Source organism: Limanda limanda, chromosome 9 (genome assembly GCF_963576545.1).
Source record: "Limanda limanda chromosome 9, fLimLim1.1, whole genome shotgun sequence".
NCBI classification, from domain to species: domain Eukaryota; kingdom Metazoa; phylum Chordata; class Actinopteri; order Pleuronectiformes; family Pleuronectidae; genus Limanda; species Limanda limanda.
In genome coordinates, this window is record NC_083644.1 from 2,276,319 (window position 1) to 2,291,819 (window position 15,501).

Consider the following 15,501-nt stretch of genomic DNA (forward strand, 5'->3'; position numbering starts at 1 on the left):
CACTAACACGAGGACACTAACAGGAGGACACTAACAGGAGGACACTAACAGGAGGACACTAACATGAGGACACTAACATGAGGACACTAACCTCAGGACACTAACATGAGGACACTAACATGAAGACACTAACATGAGGACACTAACATGAGGACACTAACATGAGGACACTAACCTCAGGACACTAACATGAGGACACTAACATGAAGACACTAACATGAGGACACTAACATGAGGACACTAACATGAGGACACTAACATGAGGACACTAACCTCAGGACACTAACATGAAGACACTAACATGAAGACACTAACATGAGGACACTAACATGAGGACACTAACATGAGGACACTAACCTCAGGACACTAACATGAGGACACTAACATAAAGACACTAACATGAGGACACTAACATGAGGACACTAACATGAAGACACTAACATGAGGACACTAACATGAGGACACTAACATGAAGACACTAACATGAAGACACTAACATGAGGACACTAACATGAGGACACTAACATGAGGACACTAACACAAGGACACTAACATGAGGACACTAACATGAGGACACTAACATGAAGACACTAACACAAGGACACTAACACGAGGACACTAACAGGAGGACACTAACAGGAGGACACTAACAGGAGGACACTAACATGAGGACACTAACACGAAGACACTAACACAAGGACACTAACACAAGGACACTAACAGGAGGACACTAACATGAAGACACTCACACAAGGACACTAACATGAGGACACTAACATGAAGACACTAACACAAGGACACTAACACGAGGACACTAACAGGAGGACACTAACAGGAGGACACTAACAGGAGGACACTAACATGAGGACACTAACACGAGGACACTAACATGAGGACACTAACATGAAGACACTAACACAAGGACACTAACACAAGGACACTAACAGGAGGACACTAACATGAAGACACTCACACAAGGACACTAACATGAAGACACTAACAGGAGGACACTAACAGGAGGACACTAACAGGAGGACACTAACATGAGGACACTAACACGAGGACACTAACACGAGGACACTAACAGGAGGACACTAACATGAGGACACTAACATGAGGACACTAACATGAAGACACTAACATGAGGACACTAACAGGATGACACTCACATGAGGACACTAACATGAGGACACTAACAGGATGACACTAACATGAGGACACTAACAGGATGACACTAACATGAGGACACTAACAGGATGACACTAACATGAGGACACTAACATGAAGACACTAACATGAGGACACTAACAGGATGACACTCACATGAGGACACTAACATGAGGACACTAACATGAGGACACTAACATGAGGACACTAACATGAAGACACTAACATGAGGACACTAACATGAAGACACTAACATGAAGACACTAACAGGAGGACACTAACATGAAGACACTAACACGAGGACACTAACATGAAGACACTAACAGGAGGACACTAACATGAAGACACTAACATGAAGACACTAACATGAAGACACTAACACGAGGACACTAACATGAGGACACTAACAGGAGGACACTAACATGAGGAGTCACGAAGGACAAGAATGAAGAATGAATGTTAAAGTGGTGTCTTCAAATCTTCACACACTGACGGATGATTTGGGGGAAATTAAATTAACTGGATTTATTTCTCTACGGAGGAAAATGTGACTTTAACATAGTTGATCACTGATTTTAATCCTGAGTGTGTCTGTGGGTAATTTACAGAAAATAAATCTGGTGTGGAATAACTAGATTTAAACTTGTCTTCTTTTTCTTGATTTAAATATAAATATAATTTCTATGTTAAATATGATTTTATGTGAAAATTGGGGAAGTCCAAAAAGTTAGTTTTACTTAAAATGACAGAAACCATCTTTTAGATAAATTATTGTTTCACAAATTTGAGTTTTTAGTTTGGTCCATGTCCCAGCTGCTAACATGGAGGAAGACGTCCTGTCGTCCATCTTTATTTACAATCTACTTATTACTTTATTTCCTCTGTGGCAGCAGAACAAGTTACAGCTCAGACTCACTGTAGACGGACATGAGAACAATCACTAACCTACCTACATATTAAAGCTACACATTACCCAGAATGCAACAGTCCACAAACACTCACACGTGAAAAAGAGTCGGTGACACAACACACGGTAAAATTCAAACTTTATTTGTCTTTTTCTTGGACTTACAAAACCTGATCTGAGTTCCTGTTGTAAACATTCAACGTGATGTGATAAACCTGAAGTGATAAAAGCTCTGAGTTAAAACAGTTCAGAGGCAGAGACACAACCAGCAGACAAACCTGGAGACATGGTGCTCGTCCTCGTCTCACAGCCGAGGTTTGATCTGCAGCTTTTTCTCTGACGGGGGAACGACGAGAAGAGAAGAGGAGAAGAAACGGTTAGAAGAAGAAGACCAGGTGTGTGTGTGTGTGTGTCTGTGTGTGTGTGTGTTTTCTCCTGCGTGACTGACTCTGATCTACTATGTGTTGAATTCTGCTGAAACGCTGACTGATGACATCTCAGCTGATGAGTAAATGAGGAAGAGAGCAGGGATGGATGAAGGTGTGTGTGTCTGTGTGTGTGTGTGTGTGTGTGTGTGTGTGTGTGTGTGTGTGTGTGTGTGTGTGTGTGTGTGTGTGTGTGTGTGTGTGTGTGTGTGTGTGTGTGTGTGTGTGTGTGGCAGTGATACATTACATCACAGCTAATTTATGCAAAGTGAAGAGGAGCTTATTTGGCTGCGTTCCACCTTTAATGAGGCTCTGGGCGGTGTCGAGTGTTAGCGAGCGACCAGAGCGTCATTAGTAAAACTTAAGAGCACAAACCAACCGGTGCTCAGAAATCAAAAACTTCCATCCACACACAATTCACACACACACAGACAAACAAACACACATCTGCTAGAACAACGTTAATAGACCTGTGGGCCGTGTGTGTGTGTGTGTGTGTGTGTAGATTAGAGGGTTACACACGTCTCAGACCAGGTCAAAGGTCGAGTCCCTTTCCAAGCACTGAGGACTAAATATAAAACATGAAGGAAGAATGAAGAAGTGAGAGTGAAGAGGAATCTTCAGGTTCAATAAAAATAGTAAAAGATTCGTCACTGACCAAACTAAATTATTTTACATTTACACAATCAAACAGTTTTCAGCTGCTGTGTAGTTTGATAATTAATAAAATGGTTAAAACGTTTCACCACATCATCGTTAAGTCTCCTCGGTCGTTTTCATTTTGTTCATCAATGAAGAAAAACAAAATCTCTTCAGAAGAGATTAAATATTGAGTTATCTTCAGACTTTGATGAAATTAAAACTTATAAATTAATATTATTTAGAGAAAACTGTAGAAAACAACCTTGATAATAATAATAATAATAAGTAATTTCCTCAGTTCCTAAAACTCAGGATATGGACCAAAGAAGAACTTATTCAACTTTGGAGCAAATTACATGAAGGTCCATGTATTTTGTTTTAACTTTATCTGATCAATTATTGAATAAGAAATAAAACATATCCTGTGTGTGATTTGGTGCAGATCCAGATTGAATTTAAACGTGTTGGGGATGATAAGTTGGGGCTTGGAAGTATTTATATATTTATTCTTATTTGTAGTGAATTTCTCCTTTTACTCTCCAGGATTGTGTTTCATGCTGGAACAGGTGGTGGCTCTCAGCTCTGCGGTGGCAGCCCCTGTGTGTGAGTGAATGCAGCCGGGGGCAGGTGGATGGTCTGGCCTGGTGGGGGGGTGGGGTGGGTGGGGGGGGATCGGAGGGGGGGGCAGCCTCTCTCCTAATCCTCTATCTGTCAAGTCTGTCAACACAGAGCTCAGCTGTGCTGCTCCCAAAACCTAAATATTATTACCTCTGTGCTCTGAACAGTGTGGCTCCTCCCACGAGCATCATCAGTATCCAGACCCCTCCCCCCCTGAAGTTCTACAGCACATCAAACAGAGACACTCCCCTTTATCTTTCCAACTAATATCTCATAAAATGTTTGGGTCTGGATCCTTTCGGGAGTTTGTGTTTCTCCTGTGAAGCAGCAGATTGTTCCGGGTTCCGACTCAGGAACAGCAACAGGAACATGTGGGGAACATTCAGGCGAGGGGGCGGAGCCTGAGTACAGCTTCTACGTGTACCGCTCCTCTTCTTCATCCTGAGATATTTTATAATGATCATCATCACGTCCACTCGCTGGCTGTGAATGCTCCACACATGTTCCTGCTGTGTTCTCACATGGACTCTGACATTCTCCAGACAAGGAGGCTGCAGGAAAAGTTCTGACTTGGACGTTTGGGTTCTGTCACACAGAACCTGCAGAACCTTTCAGGAGAACGTCCGGACCTCAGTGTACATCTGTAAACAGCTAGAGACAAACAATCTTTCACACTCACATTCACATCTTAAGGAAATCTATAGTCTTCAAATCAGTTAAACAGTGGGAAGCAGTCACATGGAACCCAGACCCAGAGTCCTCAGGTTCAGACCCTGAACCTTCTCTGTTCTCCTCGGTGCCACCAGACCATCACCTGGTCCCCGGCTGCAGATCTTTTGAGTTTCATGCCACACACACTGAGGTGTTTCACTGCTGGTCACGGAGGCGCGGTGGGATTTGTTACCTTTAACCTGGGCGGTCTTGTCCGGCAGCGGGTCGGGGGTGTCCGGCTCCTCGGGGGAGCTGGAGAGGGAGATGAAGGACGGCAGAGCCAGAGGACCTCTGGTGGGCGTGAGCGGAGACGTCTGCAGAGCGTCGGGCATGACCACGGACAGACGAGGCCTGAGGGACACACACAACACACAATCACCAGGGATCAGAGTTGAACCTCATCACACAGAGGATGGTTTGTGTCAGTGATGATGAAACTCAAACAATCTGCTCCTCTGACCTCCTGCTGGGATCCTTGGGGCGTCCTCTCCTCGGTGGGACGCCGGGGCCGGAGCTCTGTTTGGCTCGTTGCCGGTGCTGCAGCTTACAGCCTTTTCCTTTCGGGCAGGAGCCGGACTTGGAGAAGTCGGGACACACCAGAGTGTGTTTCTTCTTGCACTGTCGGTGAGAGACAAGCAGAGCGTTCGGGTTCAAGTTCAGAAACAATTTGAATTGAGAGTCGTCGATAACCCTGCGTGTGTTTGGTCTCCACAGAGAAGAGAGCTCGTCATATTCAAACATCATGTCTCTTAAAACTACACCTGGATGAAGTCTAGGGACGGGAATCAGCAGGGAGCTCCCGATACGATACTATCACGATACTTAGGTGGCGATACGATATGTATTGCGATTCGATATTACGATTTCCTGGACTTTCTTTTGGTTATTTTTTTTTTTTAAATACTGGACCATGGAAAAAAAGTTGAATCATACCTTCAAATACAACACAGTCAAATTCACTTAAAGCTTTACAACTTTTTATTTAAAATATTAACATTAACTTAACGACTGCCGGGCAGCCAATAGAGAAAATAAATAAAAATGTGCCCTATTATTGTATAGCCCCTGTCAACTGCACACAAACTGACAGATTAAGAAATGTAAGCCACTTAAGGCTTCTTTTAAACAATAAATAAAAGGTAAATTAAATAGAATGAATAAAAGTTTACTTAAAATATAAACTTTGAAATAAACAAAGTAGGCTATTGTTGTTTGCATGTAGCCGATACAAAGCTAGTGTTTCTTGGGTGTGTTTAGATTCTTGTGCAAAAACAAGAGCTGGTCAACATGCTCTGGGGTGATGTTCCTCCCCCAATATACCCCCCGCGGTATAAACCAATAAATATGTTTTAAAAAAAAAAAAAAATGTAAAATCGTCATTCGCAAGAATCGCGATTTGTAACTGAATCGATTTCTACCCCCCATCCCTAATGAATTCACTCTTTAATCATGACTAAATCTGAGGATCTTGTTTAAACTGAAACGTCTCGAGCTGTGGATCGATGATCTCTCTTTGACGTCAGGAATCCTCCGACATGATTCCCTCGTGGGACAAAGAGCCCAAGTCCTGATTCGGTGCAACCTCTTTTTTTAATTTCCCCGAGCATAAGAGACGCCCAGTATCTCCTTTAATGTGCAGGTTGAGCAAGTGGGTCACAGCGAGCGTCATCCTGAGCAGCATTGTGCATGAGAGCGTTCACATTCATGTTTGCCACTGAGTGTGTGTGACAGTGTAATATGGGTGTAAATTGGAAGCCTCATTCTCCACGAGATCCGATCCCTCCCACCTGTCAGAGGAGCTAATTATATGCACTCTGGGGTGCAGGCTGCAAGGAGTGTGTGTGTGTGTGTGTGTGTGTCTGTGTGTGGAGGGGTGACGAGTGTGGGACTTGGAAGCAGATTGGTCTAGGAATAGTGTATTTGTGTGTGTGTGTTTCTGTGTGTGTGTGTGTGTGTGTGTGTTTCTGTGTGTGTGTGTGTGTGTGTTTCTGTGTGTGTGTGTGTGTGTGTTTCTGTGTGTGTGTGTGTGTGTGTATTTGTGTGTGTGTGTTTCTGTGTGTGTGTGTGTGTGTGTTTCTGTGTGTGTGTGTGTGTTTCTGTGTGTGTGTGTGTGTGTGTGTGTGTATTTGTGTGTGTGTGTTTCTGTGTGTGTGTGTGTGTGTGTGTGTTTCTGTGTGTGTGTGTGTGTGTGTGTGTGTGTATTTGTGTGTGTGTGTTTCTGTGTGTGTGTGTGTGTGTGTGTGTGTATCTGTGTGTGTGTGTGTGTGTGTGTGTTTCTGTGTGTGTGTGTGTGTTTCTGTGTGTGTGTTTCTGTGTGTGTGTGTGTGTGTGTGTATTTGTGTGTATTTGTGTGTGTGTGTTTCTGTCTGTGTGTGTGTGTGTGTGTGTGTGTTTCTGTGTGTGTGTGTGTGTGTGTTTCTGTGTGTGTGTGTTTCTGTCTGTGTGTGTGTGTGTGTGTGTTTCTGTGTGTGTGTCTGTGTGTGTGTGTGTGTGTGTGCGGTCTGGAGATCAATTTTCCAGGAACGCTCTGGACTCCTGCTCACCTCTCCCTGGAGCACCCGGCCCTGACTCGCTGCCACCAGAGCCCGGCTCAGCGCCCTCACACCCGTGTTCCTGCCCCCCCCACCCACCCCGACCCCCCACCCCCCCCGGTGCCAGGGCCAGCTCGCTGTCAGATGTTTCTCTGGATCATCTTATAGGGCTGCGGTTTGACACACATTTCCCTCAACAAATCAGACCTGCCACTGCCGGGGGGGGGATGACGCCCGGGGGGGTTTATATTCGGGAGTTGACATCACTCGCTGACCCCATCGGATCCGGTTATATCGTGAATCCTCAAATGTGATTTTTTTTACGGCGGCGACAGACTCGTTAAACTTGAAAAAATGATTATGAATATGATTACTCCCATTGCATTTTGTGACGATTAAAGTGCTGAGACCTGTGTGGAACATATCGACTGCTCTCGATCAGCAGGTAAACTGCCAATCACAGATTTGTTTTCAAGTACTCAAATTAACTGTTATTTGATTCCCCCCCCGGTGGCCGTGCCAGGAGCTTCTTTACTGCACAGCAACCTGCGAGTATGGAGGACCATACATGACTTAAGTATAAATAAATAAATAAATGTGGAAGACATTTATTTAGACATTTCTGTTGTTATTAACGTATTTATTTCTGTATTAATTAATTAATTAATTTGCTTTTTTATTTATTTATTTCTGTATTTATTTCTACATTTATTTATTTATTTATACTTAAGTCATGTATGGAGGACCATACATGACTTAAGTATAAATAAATAAATAAATGTGGAAGACATTTATTTAGACATTTCTGTTGTTATTAACGTATTTATTTATTTATTTCTGTATTAATTAATTAATTTGCTTTTTTATTTATTTATTTCTGTATTTATTTCTACATTTATTTATTTATTTATTCATACTTAAGTCATGTATGGACCATACATGACTTAAGTATAAATAAATAAATAAATGTGGAAGACATTTATTTAGACATTTCTGTTGTTATTAACGTATTTATTTATTTATTTCTGTATTAATTAATTAATTTGCTTTTTTATTTATTTATTTCTGTATTTATTTCTACATTTATTTATTTATTTATTTATTCATACTTAAGTCATGTATGGACCATACATGACTTAAGTATAAATAAATAAATAAATGTGGAAGACATTTATTTAGACATTTCTGTTGTTATTAACGTATTTATTTATTTATTTCTGTATTAATTAATTAATTTGCTTTTTTATTTATTTATTTCTGTATTTATTTCTACATTTATTTATTTATTTATTTATTTATTTATTTATACTTAAGTCATGTATGGTCCTCCATATGCGAGTGTCTCTGCATCTTCAGCTGGAGTTCACGTTTCCTTAATGGAGCCACAGCAGGGGTGTGTTATATATTTAAAGTTTTTGCTCATTTGACTGGGGAAAAAAATTAGGTTTCATTTGAAAATCGGTGTCAAATATGAAAGAGAATCTTTTATTTTTTTATTCAAACACATGTTAAGTGAGGTCACAGTAACTTTGATCTTTGACCTTCAGCTCTACGTTCTAGTAAATGTTGGTGTAATCGAGACGATCTCGAGATCCGACGTCTGTGAAACCTATCAACTGGTTTTTTAACGACCATCATTTTCAAAATAGATGTACAGCAGTTACGCAAAATCACAAGCAGGTTGTCTCTTATCGTATATGATTCAACATATTCATAACACGTCCGTTTGTTTTTTTTGTGTCGCTGCTGAAATATGAAACAACTCCTAAAAACACGAGTTAAAGCCGAAGCACTTCAGCAGATTGAGGAACGAAAAAAAAGTGTCGGAGGAATTGAGTGTCAAAGCTGCGTCCGCTCAGCACAGCTCCATTCATCCTCATTTTCATAAGAAGGTAGAGAGACAGGGACAGCAAGACGGAGAGAGAGAGACGGGAAATAGGAGGAAAAAGCCAAAGTGGACAGAACATCTTCATCCCGCACCAAGTTAACAATTTTCCACTTGATTTAAGGAATGCTGGGACATGTCCGGGGCCTATTAGAGAAGCTCTCTGCAGAGGAATGAACCTCCAGGAGTCAGCACATTCACACCGAGACAAGTGGCACGAGAAGTAAGAAAGAAAGGGAGAGAGAGAGCGGAGGGGGGGGGGCGAGAGATGGAGAAGACAGTAAAATAAAAAAAAAGAGCTGAGGAGAGAGGGGGGGGCATTACATGAATTTACATCTTGGCTAAAAAGTCGACACTCGTCCAGAGCAAGTTTCAGAGAGAGGAAGAGGAAACGAGTCAGAAGACTTCAGATCGATATCAGAACTGCTTTAAAAACACAACTTCTCCATTCATCCAGGGACAGAAGACACAGGGACAGAAGACACAGGAGACACAGGGACAGAAGACACAGGGACAGAAGAGGAAACCAGGAGGAAACGAGTCAAAAGACTTCAGATCGATATCAGCTCTGCATTAAAAACACAACTTCTCCATTCATCCAGGGACAGAAGACACAGGGACAGAAGACACAGGGACAGTAGACACAGGGACAGAAGACACAGGGACAGGAGACACAGGGAGAGAAGACACAGGGACAGAAGACACAGGGAGAGAAGACACCGGGACAGTAGACACAGGGAGAGAAGACACAAGACACAGGGACAGAAGACACAGGGAGAGAAGACACAGGGACCGGAGACACAGGGACAGAAGACACATGGACAGAAGACACAGGGGCAGAAGACACAGGGACAGAAGACACAGGGAGAGAAGACACAGGGACAGAAGACACAGGGAGAGAAGACACAGGGACAGAAGACACAGGGACAGAAGACACAGGGAGAGTAGACACAGGGACAGAAGACACAGGGAGAGAAGACACAGGGAGAGTAGACACAGGGACAGAAGACACATGGACAGAAGACACAGGGGCAGAAGACACAGGGACAGAAGACACAGGGAGAGAAGACACAGGGACAGAAGACACAGGGAGAGAAGACACAGGGACAGAAGACACAGGGACAGAAGACACAGGGAGAGTAGACACAGGGACAGAAGACACAGGGAGAGAAGACACAGGGACAGGAGACACAGGGACAGAAGACACAGGGACAGAAGACAGAGGGACAGGAGACACAGGGACAGAAGACACAGGGACAGAAGACACAGGGACAGAAGACACAGGGAGAGAAGACACAGGGAGAGAAGACACAGGGATAGAAGACACAGGGAGAGTAGACACAGGGACAGAAGACACAGGGACAGAAGACACAGGGACAGTAGACACAGGGACAGAAGACACAGGGATAGAAGACACAGGGAGAGAAGACACGGGGACAGAAGACACGGGGAGAGAAGACACGGGGAGAGAAGACACGGGGACAGAAGACACGGGGACAGAAGACACGGGGACAGGAGACACAGGGACAGAAGACACAGGGACAGAAGACACAGGGACAGAAGACACAGGGACAGAAGACACAGGGACAGAGAGATCCAGGGAGAGAAGATACAGGGACAGAAGACACAGGGACGGAAGACACAGGGACAGAAGACACAGGGACAGGGGACACAGGGACAGAAGACACAGGGACAGAAGACACAGGGACAGGAGACACAGGGACAGAAGACACAGGGACAGAAGACACAGGGACAGAAGACACAGGGACAGAAGACACAGGGACAGAAGACACAGGGACACCCGTCCATTCTCACAACTCTGTGAATCCGTCCTAATGGTTTCCTCACACACTTTGAGCACAAATTGATAACACGTCTTTAATAATTTAATCAGCGCTGGAATATTTAAATTTCCCACTGACTCTTATCTTTTCTTGCGGAAAAAAAGAAAAAAGACAAGAGTTGAAGAATACGGAGAAAGTGCAATAAAAAGGATTAGTTCACAGATTCATTAGACTAAACAGCCAATCAGATCTCTCTCCGTTACCAACTGGCTCGGGCGTGTAGGTCCAACCTGCTGAATCGGCTGAAAGCCCATTAATAAGAGCCAATAAAAGTTAACTATAGCCAACCGTCCACAAACTATACGGAGGAAAAGTTGGCAACAGACACTCAGCGAAGCCGGGGGTGAACGACCGGCCGCTTAATGTGTCCGAAACCAGAGAGGAGAGAACGTGTGAGTGATTATAAACTGATAGAAACTGAGAGAGAAGAAACAAGAGGGACAATTAGGAAAAACACAAACAGATCCTGTGAGGTGGAGGAGGAGACAAAGCCGGGTGAGGCAGGAGTCTGTGAAGGAGGAGGAGGAGGAGGATGGAGGGAGGAGGAGGAGGAGGAGGAGGATGGAGGAGGAGGAGGAGGAGGATGATGGAGGGAAGAGGAGGAGGAGGAGGATGGAGGAGCAGACTTAACCCCTGAGCTGCTGGAGTGTCTGCCTGGCCCATAGTGCCGTCCTCAGCACTTTTCCCATCTATAATTACTGCCTGCTATCCATCATAGAGCCACCAGAGCCTCACAGTGCAGCGCTCCACAAACACACACGCACAAACACACACACAACACACACACAACACACACACACGGGGAAAATCACAGACCTAAGCACTTCAGCTAATAGAATAAATATTAATATCCCTTTTGTTTTCTATATCCTCATTTCCCCATGCACTATTTAAATGAGGTCTGACAGTGTGAAAAAGCATCTGTTTCACACCCGACGCTCAACAACCAGCCGAGAGGAGGAGAGAGGGAGGGAGGGAGGGGGGGGAGACAGAGGAGGGGAGTGTATGTGAGGTGGACATGTGGACAGTGTGTGTGTGTGTGTGTGTGTGTCTCCAGTCATCTGGAGCTGGCTCTCTGTTACCCATCAGGTCCTCAATGTGTCACTCAGACATCACAGTTATGCCATTATGGACCACACCCCCCCCTGCAGCTGTTCCTGCCTGTGTGTCACTGTGTACAAGTGTGTGTGTGTGTGTGTGTGTGTGTGTGTGTGTGTGTGTCTGTGTCTGTGTGTGAGTGTGGTGGGGGGGTTATTGGTTACCTAACTACTTGTTTACCTAAGCCTCAGTTGAACTTCAGTGGAACCGTGTAAATATGTTTTACAAGATGATTTTACGAAGGAACTGACGGAGGTGAAGGAACTGACGGAACTGATGAAGGTGAAGGACCTGACGGAGGTGAAGGAACTGACGGAGGTGAAGGAACTAACAGAGGAGAAGTAACTGACGGAGGTGAAGGAACTGACGGAGGTGAAGGAACTGACGATGTAAAGGAACTGGCGGAGGTGAAGGAACTGGCGGAGGTGAAGGAACTGACCGAGGTGAAGTAACTGACGGAGGTGAAGGAACTGACGGAGGTGAAGGAACTGACGATGTGAAGGAGCTGACGGAGGTGAAGGACGATGTGACGGAGGTGAAGGAACTGACGGAGGTGAAGGAGCTGACGGAGGTGAAGGAGCTGACCGAGGTGAAGGAACTGACTGAGGTGAAGGAGCTGACGGAGGTGAAGGAACTGACTGAGGTGAAGGAACTGACGGAGGTGAAGGAACTGACGGAGGTGAAGTAACTGACGATGTGAAGGAACTGACTGAGGTGAAGGAGCTGACCGAGGTGAAGGAACTGACGGAGGTGAAGGAACTGACGATGTGAAGGAACTGACCGAGGTGAAGGAACTGACGGAGGTGAAGGAACTGACGATGTGAAGGAACTGACGGAGGTGAAGGAACTGACCGATGTGAAGGAACTGACCGAGGTGAAGGAACTGACGGAGGTGAAGGAACTGAAGGAGGTGAAGGAACTGACGATGTGAAGGAACTGACGGAGGAGAAAGATCTGACGGAGGTGAAGGAACTGACGGAGGTGAAGTAACTGACGATGTGAAGGAACTGACTGAGGTGAAGGAGCTGACGGAGGTGAAGGAGCTGACGGAGGTGAAGGAACTGACGGAGGTGAAGGAACTGACGGAGGTGAAGGAACTGACGGAGGTGAAGTAACTGAAGGAGTTGAAGGAACTGACGGAGGTGAAGGAGCTGACGGAGGTGAAGTAACTGAAGGAGTTGAAGGAACTGACGGAGGTGAAGGAGCTGACGGAGGAGAAAGATCTGACGGAGGTGAAGGAACTGACGGAGGTGAAGGAACTGACGGAGGTGAAGTAACTGAAGGAGTTGAAGGAACTGACGGAGGTGAAGGAGCTGACGGAGGAGAAAGATCTGACGGAGGTGAAGGAACTGACGGAGGTGAAGGAACTGACCGAGGTGAAGGAACTGAAGGAGGTGAAGGAACTGGCGGAGGTGAAGGAACTGACGGAGGAGAAAGATCTGACGGAGGTGAAGGAGCTGACGGAGGTGAAGGAACTGACCGAGGTGAAGGAACTAACGGAGGTGAAGGAACTGACCGAGGTGAAGGAACTAACGGAGGTGAAGGAACTGACGGAGGTGAAGTAACTGACGATGTGAAGGAACTGACGGAGGTGAAGGAACTGACGATGTAAAGGAACTGACCGAGGTGAAGGAACTAACGGAGGTGAAGGAACTGACGGAGGTGAAGTAACTGACGGTGTTGAAGGAACTGACGATGTGAAGGAACTGACGGAGGTGAAGTAACTGACGATGTGAAGGAACTGACGGTGTTGAAGGAACTGACGATGTGAAGGAACTGACGATGTGAAGGAACTGACGGAGGTGAAGGAACTGACGATGAGAAGGAACTGACCGAGGTGAAGGAACTGACTGAGGTGAAGGAACTGACTGAGGTGAAGGAACTGACGGAGGTGAAGGAACTAACGGAGGTGAAGGAACTGACGGAGGTGAAGTAACTGAAGGAGTTGAAGGAACTGACGGAGGTGAAGGAGCTGACGGAGGAGAAAGATCTGACCGAGGTGAAGGAACTGACGGAGGTGAAGGAACTGACCGAGGTGAAGGAACTGAAGGAGGTGAAGGAACTGACGGAGGTGAAGGAACTGACGGAGTCTCAAGAGAAACCAAACAGTCCCGTCTATTACTTTCTATTCACACCAGCACAGGTTAAATCTGCGTCTTTATGAATGAGAACAAACAGTCACTCCCATCGTCTCTCTCAGATTCTTCCTGACTAACCTGACTTAACAACATGTTAAATATCCTGATATTTTAAAGATGAATATGAGACCCTCCATGCTGAGAGGTGATATTAATGTGTGTACCTTCTCTCCCTCTGGACAGTAGCCTCTGACGAAGTCCTCACAGACCTGGGCATTGCGGGACACGTAGACGTGGCTGTAGGGACACTCGCTGTTGTTGCAGGTTCCCTTCAGGAAGTAAGAGCACACGGGCATCTGCAGAGGAGAAGGTGATCATCAGAAACACGGATCACTTTAATAATTATCATCATCATAACAAACAGTTTGGTCCCTGGTCTGTCTCCACTTTGTCCGTCCTCATGTCCTCATGTCCTCTCTCATCTCTAAACCTGACCAATCAGAGCAGAATCTGATTTATGACCCTCTGAACGTACAGTAAACAAGCTAAGGGTTTGTCAATGGAAACAACAACAAAAGACCTAGTTGAGACCATAGATATCATATATAAAGACTAGATGTCTCGTTCGACGGAGCCGGACGTCACCACATGGCGGCCATCTTGCTACGGGCCAGCTCGCTCACCCATAACACTGTGTTGGTAGTGGTAAATAACCATAACTTGCTCAATTTTCAACTGATTTTTAAACGATGTGGTTTGTTATAAACGTCAGAGATGTAGTTATGACACTGAGTATAGAAAATAACATAATTATTCATAAGTATGCAGTGTCATATCTACATCTCTGACGTTTATAACAAACCAAACTGTTTAAAAATCGGTTGAAAATTGAGCAAGTTATGGTTATTTACCAACACAATGTTAAGGGTGAGCGAGCTGCCCCCTGGCAAGATGGCCGCCATGTGCGGACTTTCGACTCCGTTGGCCGGCAACGCAGACGAGACATCTAGTCTTTATATATGATATCTATGGTTGAGACGAAGTGAAGCAGCAGAGGATCATGGGAGTTGTGGTCTTCAACACCAATGCTGATGAAAACCTAATTGACGTGACTCAGGCCCAGATGTTGTTCCCGTTACCTTGAATAAAAGTGGGAATTTCTCACTTTCTCAGTTTGTTGGAAACAATTGGAAAAAATACAAAACCTGCCAAATCATTTTAATGAAGAATTCTTAGATATTATATAGAGTTAAAGAGAAGGTGCTGATGCCTTAAGTCTGGTTCGCTCAGATGTCAGGTTTGTTGTGATTTGGTGCAAAACAAATAAAATGTAATTCAATGAAGTTCTTGGCTTTAACTTTCACTGTTGAAACTCCAATGCATGAAAACAAAGGGTTCAGACGAGTGTGAGAAGAGCGACGTGCCCGTGAGACAAAGAGTCGACGTGTTGAGACCACCAGATCAAACCAGATTCTACGGTTTGTAAACAAAGGTGTGGTTTGTGACGGACGCCGGCGCCGAGTGGCGAGCGCCAAACGCTCTGTGACACACACAGAGCAGCTAAATGACCTTAATTGCAGATGACAGTGGACAAG

General features: G+C 44.9%; 1 protein-coding gene across 1 annotated transcript in view; it reads right to left on the reverse strand.

Annotated features, from left to right (window-relative positions):
• Positions 1-2,196: 2,196 nt before the first annotated feature.
• The window catches only part of zc3h3 (zinc finger CCCH-type containing 3), a 59,693-nt gene continuing 46,388 nt past the window's right edge, over positions 2,197-15,501 (reverse strand). Inside the window, exons 9-12 of the mRNA XM_061078142.1 lie at positions 14,131-14,262; positions 4,931-5,088; positions 4,664-4,821; positions 2,197-2,410 (exon numbers count right to left, since the gene is read on the reverse strand). Coding sequence (XP_060934125.1) covers positions 2,379-2,410; positions 4,664-4,821; positions 4,931-5,088; positions 14,131-14,262 — 480 coding nt within the window. The 3' untranslated portion in view covers positions 2,197-2,378. The remainder of the gene's footprint in view (positions 2,411-4,663; positions 4,822-4,930; positions 5,089-14,130; positions 14,263-15,501) is intronic.